The 10,838-nt window shown below is 48.0% G+C and overlaps 1 protein-coding gene across 6 annotated transcripts in view; it reads right to left on the bottom strand.

The window, feature by feature from the left end:
* Positions 1–10,838, bottom strand: part of MYT1 (myelin transcription factor 1) — a 124,124-nt gene that overhangs the window by 47,404 nt on the left and 65,882 nt on the right. For all 6 annotated transcript variants that reach the window (XM_019510091.1, XM_019510093.1, XM_019510097.1 and 3 more), the window contains exons 3-7: positions 9,241–9,295; positions 7,344–7,374; positions 2,924–2,986; positions 1,870–2,117; positions 208–1,071 (exon numbers count right to left, since the gene is read on the bottom strand). In XM_019510091.1, coding sequence (XP_019365636.1) covers positions 208–1,071; positions 1,870–2,117; positions 2,924–2,986; positions 7,344–7,374; positions 9,241–9,295 — 1,261 coding nt within the window. The remainder of the gene's footprint in view (positions 1–207; positions 1,072–1,869; positions 2,118–2,923; positions 2,987–7,343; positions 7,375–9,240; positions 9,296–10,838) is intronic.

Below are 10,838 nucleotides of genomic sequence, written 5' to 3'. Positions count from 1 at the left end.
ATATATATATATATATATATATAAATGGATAAATGCTTATATATCACAACCTTAGTAAGAACAGTATGGCTAAAACCCCTCTTTGGGCTCTGAAAAATCCCAGTGTCCAATTTCCTCGGGACGCTCAGCAGTTCCAAAGCTGAGGCTCTTCCACAGACAAGGTCTTTTCTGGAGAGAGATGTATGGAAGGCCATTCACATGCCCCACCTTTGCCGTAGTAGTTTTTTCGGATGGCATCCATAGATTTGTTTTGTTTCTCATCCACCTGGAAGTGCTTCACGTGCTCTCCTGGCAGGCGGCTGGGCTCCCTCACAATCTTCACCTGCTCGGCCTTCAGTGCGATGGCCTGTTCCAGCAGCCCCAGGTTCCCTCTGGTCATCATGTCATACATTTCAGACTCGTCGGTCACCGCTGATTTCTGGGAGCGCGCGTCGTCGTCTTTGTCATCGTCTGACCTGACCTCCACAATGACCGAGTACTCAGGCTTTGGGCTCAGCCGCCCTTCACAGTGGGTTTTCTGGGAGTCCTGAGAAGTGTGAGGCGTTTCTTCGCAGATCACTTCAGGCGCCATCTCCTCCTCCTCCTCCTCTTCCTCGTCCTCATCCTCTTCCTCCTCATCCTCTTCCTCCTCATCGTCGTCGTCGTCCTCCTCTTCATCATCATCCTCTTCTGCTTCTGCTTGCATGGCCTTTTGCAACGGGCAGGACTCCTCGCAGTTTCCATCATCCCGATGCTCGGAGCACAACTCGCTGCTGCGTTCGCTGGTGACCTCGATAACCTCCTCCGCATCCTCCGTCTGGATGATAATCTCCTTATCACACTCCTCGTCCATCACCTCCTCTCCTGCTCCTTCGCGGACCAGGTGAACTACATTCCCAGGAGGCTTGGAGACCTGCAGGTCCCTTTCAGGCAGCTGTCCTTCTATTGCAAGGGTTTCTTCTGCTATTTGGCCTAGGTTTAGGAGAGAGTTGGCAATTATTTCTTGATAGCTGCTGTAGTTGGCCTTGCTGGGGCCAGATGTACTGGGAGCTGCATTTTGTCCATAGTGAGATGATTTTGCTGGGCTTTTTGCTGGAAGATAAAAAAAAGGATGGAAATTATATAAACAGCTCTGTCTTCTTTAAGCTTAATTGAAGCCAGACTCTTGGGGGCACAGTGTGATTTAATGCATTTGGTAACTGCAGGTAAAAAAAGGAGACAAAAAAGTGGAGGGTAAGATTTCCATTTTAAATGTATTCCCACCGATGAGATGAACATCACCATCCAATACTTATTTCTCCCACTGCACCATCCAAAGTCATCAGCTACACATATTTTGCACATTGCCTGCAGGGATGGTTGTGTGCTTGAGAGTCCCACATGGGATCCTGATGTGAACTCTCTCCATAAAGAGGATCCCAAGATACATAACTAGATTCGCAGGGAGCAAAGAGGCTAGGATCCCAGGGCTGACGTTCTGCCCTGGGTTGTGTGCACGCTCCTGCCCAAAGAAGATGAGTGAATATGGGTGTAAGGGCCTAATCCTGTGCCAATGAAGCACTCCATAGGAGCACTCCAAAGTTTTAGGCTGCCTTCCCCTCATGCTGCCAACCAAGCTACGCACAGAGATGCTTGGCTATGCTTTCCATGGTCGCCCCCCATGAAGTGCCACTAATAAATGCACTCTCATTTTGGAAGATGCTGGAGACAATCTGCAAACAGCCCTTCTCAGATGAAACCCCACTTTCCTGTTGTTCTTCTGCTGAATCTCATAATTGCAGAACCCATCCTGTACATAATTTAGAGCAGCTATAACTCTTGATTATTAACACTGGTTGCCCTTTATCCATCGGTTAAAATACAGCTCTGCAATCAATAATGACAAAGCACCTTCTGTTGGCTCGGGGCTACGTGTTTCCTCCTGTTCAGTTGTCTCTGCCTCTTCCTCCTCCAAAGTCCCCTCTGATTCATCAGTGCCAGACTCTTCCTTCACCTCGGTCTCCTCACTCCCATCGCTGTCGACATTGTAGCCTTCATCGAGGGCCAGTTTGAGGGGATGGGATTTCCTCTTGGACACCAAGTGCTCAGCCTCGGCATCCTGAAGTTTCCTCTTCTTTGCTAGAGGGCAGCTTTGTAAACTATGGGAAGGGCAAAGAGACAAGAATATTGGTGGCGACGTGAGAAACAGGTCTCAAAGCTCTCAGATCCAGGCATTTTAATCAGCAAAGCAAGGCAAGTAATCATGCAAAATGTAGCCAATGCACCAAAAGGCTGCTTTCCCCCATCCTAGCTCCATGGACTGAGCTGAAGACCTGACCTACCATCTCTGCACTGTAATCCTTCTCCCCTGAAGCAACTCCCTTAGCAATGGACCATCTCGTACCACTTTGACCAGCTTTTGCTCTGCTGTCAATGGAAGCTCACCGGACCAGATGAAGCCATTTAGCCCAAGGGCTGCTTGTACCTGCCCTTGCAATTCATGCAAGTCCTGCTTCCTCCTACCCTGGACATTGTGACAAGCTAAAGACCATTCATGGCTTGCCATTATAAATCGATACCTGGTCTTTAGGGCCAGCCATTGTGGCATATATAACCCACTGGCACCTTACATCCAGATTTCTCCAGTACAATGCACAGATGAAAGTATTAAAACTGGAATGGACTCCAAGCTGACGTACTGTTATTCATGCCCCCACCCACGTACACATGCATGAAGTATGTGTAGGAATTAATAAGCTCCCATGGAGCAACCCAGTCTCTTCCTTTCTGCATGGCTTGGGATGATGGCGAAGCTTTTTTGAGACTGGATCCTGCTCCCTGTTGTTGTCAAGGAAAGGAGCAGAGCTTGGCCCCCACACATCAGTTGGCCTGTGCTGTCATGCACACCTTCCTATAGCTAGTATTTGGGGTCCATAGGCTGGACATCTTCCAGAACAAACCTTACCTTCTGTGCCTTGCATACTTTCCCCGGATATGTCCTGAGCCATTGCAGCCTGGGGTTGGGCAGCTTGAGAGGGAAACAACCAACCGTCAAGAGCAAATTTTAATTAAAAGCGCGTAAAACAGTGGAGAGTTAAAAAGAATCTGCGTGGAAGGAACTAACGCTGCACAAGGGAAGATAATTTCCTTTAAATAGTACATCCCCTCCCTTTGAATTCCAACCACAGAGGGCAGGAGGGTGGCTTTGCAGTTTGCTAAAAATTAATGAAATGACTCACCCCATTTAATTAAATGAACGGTTCATTATAGTTTTATGAGTATGTTTAATTAAAGATTTGCATGTGTAAGAGCAAGCTTTTTTTAAAACCAGACAACTACTGTACTCTGCCTCCCACTGCCAATCTTCAGTAGTTCTTTCTTTATTTTTTACTAGTGCAAAAAAAATAACATAAACGTGGCTTTTTCTTTCACTGTCTGGTTTGTTAGACAAATGATGTTTCTTGCTGCAACGAATGGCTGCTCTATTGACAAATCCAGACTGACACGGACCTGGGAAACCCTGCGTTGGGTGCTGCTAAAGCTGGTTGGAGGGGTGCACTAGCTCCCTGCACTGGCTGCTAGTCAGAAGAATAGGTAATTGTGTTAGCTTTGGGCTTCTCTTAACATCCCTGCGTACCACCCAAGCCTTTTAATGACCTTGTAGCATCACAGCACTTCACTCCTGGGGTGTGATGTTCCCTTGTGTAAGGGTAAAATTCACAGAAATACAAATAATTAGTCCAGTCCCCAGGATAAACATCTGTACATGCAGGCTCAGCAAAGGACCCTGGTTGCCATCGTTCTCTACCTAGCCTTCAAAGGTTTCAGTGGGAGAGGAGGAGCTATATCACGGAAAACTATTAAAAAAACCATTGTTGCAATGGATCAGCACGGGAATCAAATCGAAGGTCTGCTTGTAGGGAGGTAAAATGTCAGGATCTTCCTTTGATCGTTTATTTTCTAGATCAAGAAAATAAAGTAGATGCAATGGGTCTGCACTTCAGTAAAGACTTTGATCTGGTGCCACATGGAAGACTGTCAGCTCAGATGGAGAAGGCAGGATTTGCTACCAAAAACTTATGGTGGGTAAACGATGGGTAATGCTGGAAGGAAAATCACCCAGGGCAGGAACAGGTGCCAGGGTCATATCACCCCAGCCAAATATCTGTCCAGCCTCCTCTTGAAGACCCCCAAGGTAGGAGAAAAGTACAAGTTAGAGGGAGGTCACTAGTGAATTTAAAGAATCGGTCTCGGGAACAATATTATTTAATAATTTTCACCAGTGACCTTTGGCACGAGAAGTCAGGAGTGTGCTGATGAGAGCAATCGTCAGTTTGGAGGAGGGACAGGAAGAGCAGGGTGACCTTGAGGACTGGAGTAATAGAAACAGGATGAAATTCAATAACACAAAGCGTAAGGCCGCGTTCCTAGACACCAATACGATTTTCTGCTATTAGAAAGGGGCTCATTAGTTGCAAATGGCTGAGGAGGAAAAGGACCTGAGTGTACTAGTCTATCATAGGATGACTGAGACGCTGATCTGATATGGCCATGAAAACAGCAAACGCAGGCTTAGGACACATCAAATGGGGTACTTCCATTAAAGACAGGGAAGTACTCTTAGATGCTTGTGATACCTCCTCTATGATGCTACGTACCATATGGGGCACCTGGTCAAGAAAGATGCAAACCAGGACAGATGCTGAGAAGGGCCACCGGCGTGCCCAAGGGAATAGAGAGCCTGTCTCATGGGAGGAGGTAAAAGGCCTGGCAAACTGAAGGCTGAGAGGCTGTGACTGCTGGATGACTTCTCAGGGGGTCTGGTCTATCTGGTCCCTTCTAGTCCTAGCCCCTGAATGCATGTCTAAGGCACCCCATGGCATGCTGGACCTCACTAGCAAGACCCTATGGTTTTAAAACATTTGTGCGGGGAGAGTGCAACATTGCCCTGCTGGTATAGGGGGCTGCAAAGAGAAGCTGCAACAAGAGACTCAACCCTTTAGGCCTTAAATAACCCCTCAAGCCTTAAATAACCCTTCAACCCTTCATGGGAGGCTTTGGACCAGCCTCCCATGCCAGCCTTGTGATGCTAAACCCGCAGCATTGCCACGTGCCGTAACCTGCTGCTCACGATCCGCTTCAAAGCCAAGACCTGCTTCTTCCTGCGATCGAGTGGGAGGATGCCCTTTAGTTTCCTCGCTCTTGTGACGTGCACGCTCTCCAGGCAAAACCACACCTATCCTGGCATTTCTCCTCTGAATGAATGGGCCTGCGTCTGAGCGAGAGGCTTGAAGATCACACATAAAAAAGATCTCTTCCCGCTAATGTACATAATTGGAAGAGCATCTCCCCCCGCTTCTCCCTTTTCTGATGATCTTAAAGTCTATTTAATTTTAATTGCTCTCAGTCATGACTGAGATAGCTCTGTACCAAGCAGCCCCAGACGCACTTTAAGTGACTGCACACAGAGATGCAGAACAGTGTTTACGCTAGTAGTGACTTGCGTGGAAAAAAAAAGGCTTATTCAGTACAAAACAAGAGCTGCTCTGATGAAGATGTTACAGCCATTTCTAAGCTTTGCTGAATCAATTCCCTTTTTAATGGGGAAAATTGCAATCTATCATTTAAAAAAGAGGGCGCGGAGAAGGTAGAAGGTGGGGGTCTAAAGGAAGGACGGATCCTGGATACTTCCATTGGTGGCACATAGCCCAAGAGAGATTAAATAGTGTCCATGGTCCAGAGGAGTCCTCAGCACTTTCTAAAATACCTATTCATTGCATCTCAGCTTCAAACTTCTGTTCGCAAAACTTTCCAGGCCGGATGTGCCTAATATTTTGGCAGGGGCTGCGTATATGGACGGCTTTCATGGTTTATTAATTCTTCCCCTTCCTTGCAATATTCATGGCCACATTTTCTCTCTGCCACTGCGATACTTGTCTAAAAGGCTTCTGATTGTCATGCAGACGGTGCCCCGCTTCCAATTAGTCGATTAATCGTCCAGTTAATCAGGCAATTAGGTGACAGCTGCAGAGATGGCTTTTGTGGAGCACTCTGTGCTGCCCCTTAAATATGTCACCTGCTTCAATTACCACCTCCGCTCAAGTGTTCAGCAATAAAAGTTGGAGAAGGGGAATGCCCAGTGCTCTCTGCTCCGCGCTCTCAAGAGTAATAGGGGAGCGGAGGAGCAGAGGCGCCATGGGATTGGCAGAGTTCAGGTCCAATTACTCTTTGACACAGCAAGCTTTCCAGCAGAGACCAGGAGGAAATGCAGCCCCTGCCATTAGCACACACCCAGGCTGAAGCAGCCTACCTTTTGCACAAGCCCCTGTGTGCAGGGTTGAAAAGAGAGCTTAGCAATCCAGGAGCCTGTCACAGATAATGAGAAGCTTTGCCCCAGTTCCTTCTGCGGCTGCAAGGAGCAGGCCAGTCCCCTTGCAGGAGTGATCACGGGAGGTCTTTGGAGTCCAGGACTAAGAGGCTGAAGAGCGGGGCATGGACTGTATCTACAAGAATCATACCCTGTACCTAAGGGGGATACCTCACATTAAAGCCTTCCCTGTAAAGGCTGCAAGAATGATTAAGGGCCTGGAGGACAAACCTGATGAGGGAAGACTAAGGGACCTGGGACTGCTCAGCCTGGGGAGGAGAAGACAGAGGGGGGACTTGATGGCTGTCTAGAAGTATGTCAAAGTGGGGATATTGGGAGCTGGGAGGAAAAAATGTTCACTAAGGCACCCCAAGGGAGGACCAGGAGCAATGGCCATAAAGTGCTAGAGGTTGGTTTCAGGTTGGATGCATGGTAAGGGGGGCCAGAATCTGGACTGGACTTCCCAAGGGGGTGGTGCAGTGCCCAACCTTGGAGGTCTTCAAGGAGACTGGACAGACACTTTGATCCCAGCAATATCTCTGCCCAGTGCAGGGGGGCTTGGACTTGATCTTTCAAAGCCCCTTCCAGCCCTTCATTTCTATGCCAAACTCCAGGAAGAGGGGCGGGGAGGGAGGAGGGAAGTGGCAAGGCAGGGGAAGGAAACAGAGCAGGGGGAAGAGCACACACAATGAACAACGCTGCTTTTATGGGCAACACCACTTTGGGCAGCAGTCCTTTTGGAGGGCTTGGCCCCCCTCGATCCTGGGCAGCTGAGACGAAGCAGGCCGCGTGCTGCTGGTTGGGACTTCAGGGGCTGCTACCGTCCTGTACGGTTTCCTTCCCTTTCCCTGTGTCCACGATGGACAGAAAAGGGGCCTAAAGGCCAGGTTTAGGATCCAGCCTGATAATATGTTTGCCCCAACACAGGGCTTCCCATAGCCTGTGTTTCCCTCTGGGAAGAGCCACCTCCCCTGTCCTCTGCCACCAGGTGGTGGGGTTGAGACGAAACTTTTCTTACCTCACCTCCTGTCCGATGAGTTCCGTGGGCACTGAGCGCGGGGGCAGGAGCCGGGAAGGGAAATAAAACACGAGGCAGTCAATACGACCCCCCCCCAGCCGCTCCAAAGCCAAGTCACCCATTGTCCCGGTCCATAACACAGGCAAATCTACAGCAAATAGACAAGCACGCCCTCTCTGCTGCCCCGAGCCTGTGGACGCTCATGCCTGTGCCCAATTTCGAACACGTCCAAGCTAAGCATGTATGCAGCTAAGCTTCAGGGCAATAAAAAAACCAGTTGCTTTCCATAGGTGCATATTCAGGATCCAGACCACAGGACGCAAGAATTGGATCCTGAATATGCATGTATGGAAAGCAACGATTGAGTTTTCTTCGTTTGGGGCAACTTGTCTATGCTTAAATGGGCTAATTTGCATTCTTCCAGTTTCTTTGCGGAGTCCCTTTTGCTCCAATCGCTGTTTTCCCCCCCTAGTGCAAACATAAATACTCTTATTTTTCTCCCCTCTAAGCAGACTGTGCTCATGGGGGAGCTATGCGCCGTGTTCAGCTGCACAATAGTTCGTGGGCTAATTGAATTGTGATGTCGATGCTCTGCAGCTTTCCAGGATGATTTTTGCTATCTGAATAATATGATTCTACAGTAATAACACGGAACAGTATTTTTAGTTTCTTAACTAGAAACTGGTGTCCAGCCAGGAAGCTAAACAATTGGGGGGGAGGAACAGCATATGCTAAGTTTGCACAGGCTAAAAGGCATCGCACGTTTGCTCAATTTGTTTGAGCTAATTGGGTTTCTGGGGAACCAGATCTCAATGGAATGACTCACAACTTCAACAAACTGGAGGCAATCGTAAGGAGCGTGGTGTATTCAACAAATTACCTTTTCACATCAGGAGACCTGGATTTAAATGCCGTTAAGGCAGTTTGCAAGTGAGAAAATAAGTAGAATCAGGCTGGTCTGATTATAGTCCTGAGGGGCATTATAGAGACGACAAATACAAAACAAAATGCAAAAAAATAAAATTAAAAAAAGGGGGAAAAAAATCCTCACAACCCACATCTTCTGGCACCATTCAGCATTAGTTGACTGTAGCTGTATTTTTTTTTTAAAGAGATGTAAATAATTACAAGGACAAGGAGAGAGGTAGAGGTCAGGACAAAGTGAGGCCCGGTGGCACAGCTGCGTGGATGAAGTTGCATAATACCTGCTCACATCACACTACACTTTAGCTAGTCCTATTAATTCCTCCCTTTCAATGACCTTTAAAATGCATCAGATCCACAGACACCAACAAGGGAGAAAGAAAATAGGGTGGGGGGCGGGGGAAAAAGAAAAAAAACACAACCCGTGATCTGTACTCGCTATTCAAGGTGGCGATGGTATATGGGCTAACACCATACGCCGTGTATTACAGCACCTTTCTTGCGCAGAGAAAAGGCAGCTAGAGGATGAAATATAAGTTGTTGTTTTGTTTAAAGATGGAAAATAAATAGCAATCAAGCTTTGAATCAACCAGTCATTTGTCCTCCCGTCCCTGCTGTGAGACAGCCCTGTTTGCTTCTGCAGCATGCACTCACTCTGCCAGGCAGTCTCAGATGTACAACTTCAAAGCCTCTAGCAGAGCATACATGATGAAAGCCTTTGGAGCTGATCTGAGGCTATCACTTTTCTGATGCCTATAAAATGAAGCATGCAAGGGGGGGTTCTGTGTTGGGAGGGGGGTGGGGAATAAAACACGATGTGGGGCTGGTCAGGGCTGATCTTTTTGTAGCTGTGCACTGATCTCACAGCGAGGACCGGGTGGTGGCAGGAGAAGGGGAGCCGTGGTTGTGGCTTGGAAGAATGAGATGCTGGACCTGAAGACAGGCCCGCCAGCGCGGATAACAGGCTGCTCACCTCGGATGGATTTCGACCGTGTGCGTGCTCTCTTATCGTCATTTTCTAAACTCATCTGGAAGCAAACAGCAAAAGCATCAGCGTTAAAAAGTCTCCAGGAAAACGTGGCACTGGGAAAAAAACCAAGTTGCTCAACATAAGTGACCTGGGTTTAGGGAGCCAGGAAGGCTACCACGGTTTCTTTTTGAGAATGATCCACATTGCGGTACTGTTCTAAAATCAGGCCACGCCAGGTTGATTTTCGTGGGATGGCTTTTCAGAGCTTCCTTTTTATGACATGAAGGCTTAATGAGAACATAGCCTCTCTCATGCTTTAGCGATGGAAAGGTCAAAATTCTGGCCTTCTTGAAATCAGTCCTAAAATTCCTGTTGGTTTCAATAAGGCCAAAACTTCCTCCGGAGGACTGACAATGTGGCTGAGCTCTTTTGTCAACCGCTTTGGTGCTGCACCAACTCCTAGCCCCACTCCTTCCCCCCCAAAAGACAAGACACGAGTGGTGGGTCAGACTAAAACATGAACGGGGAAGGTGAGCGAGGAGGAAAAACAATGGGATGTTTTAGTGCAGGTGAGCAGTAGTAACAACACCTCGTTCATCTGCACAGTACTTTCATCCAATGCATCACACAGGGTATTACAGAGGCACAGACAGGACCAAGGACTTGGTGAAGGTCAGTGGTGAAGCCAGGAACACAAGCCAAGTCTCCTGAGTCCTAGCCCAGTGCAGTAGCCACTAGGCCACATGGCTTCACCAACACCCAGCTGCCAGCAGCCTCCTGCTGCTCCAACATGCCTTCCAAATCAGGATCGGCAGGGGGGAGAAGACACCGGCGCTATTTGGACTGGAAGCTTTTCCTAGCGCACAAGGGACGCCGTGGGAGGAAGCACAAAAAAAGGTGCTCGCAAGAGAAGCAGGCAATCAAGCGGGTTACTGCAGGCAGAGTGCAGGCAGCGGTCAAGCACGCTGCAAGATAATAGGACAGAGAGCTGATTTGTCTAAAACCAGAATCTCTGGAGATTGCGCGGTGTAGCATTTAATGGATTCCATCTGTTATGAAAGTTGTAGACAATAAAAGCAGCATCTGCATATATGAACAGAATTAGGCCCGAGCAGGGGGAGGAAGGGATCTAAATGCCTTTGAGGTTCTGGGCCTTTGCACAGGCAGAGTGCTCTCCATTAGCATGTAAATATAGGGTATGTTTTATTGTTCATAAATCTGCGCGTGCCATAAAGCCAGCTTTGCACACCAGACAGGTAACTTTCTACATGGAGCTCTTTACATCAGCTTCCCACCCCCTCCATGTTTAACACATGGGAAGGTGCATTTTAATAACTGTTAGACTGCAGATGTTATATTCTGCCCAGCAGGGAATAAACACAATGAATAAAGGCGATTTGGTACTCCAAGGTGCTCACCAATAACAGCGGCGGCCTTAGGGTTGTCGGGGCCCTGGGCAAGAGTCATTTGGGGCCCCTTAGAGGCTTAATTTTGATGACCTATAACCCACCACCAGTGTCATGGATCGTTTTAATATTCTTTGGGGGAATTAGATAAATAGTCGAGTGTTAAAATGCAAATAGAGCCACTTCCTTGCAAAA

Source organism: Gavialis gangeticus, unplaced genomic scaffold, assembly GCF_001723915.1.
Source record: "Gavialis gangeticus isolate Ggan-Ray unplaced genomic scaffold, GavGan_comp1, whole genome shotgun sequence".
Taxonomy (NCBI): domain Eukaryota; kingdom Metazoa; phylum Chordata; order Crocodylia; family Gavialidae; genus Gavialis; species Gavialis gangeticus.
The sequence above is the reverse complement of the archived record's forward strand: the minus strand, read 5'-3'. Positions and strand labels throughout refer to the sequence as shown.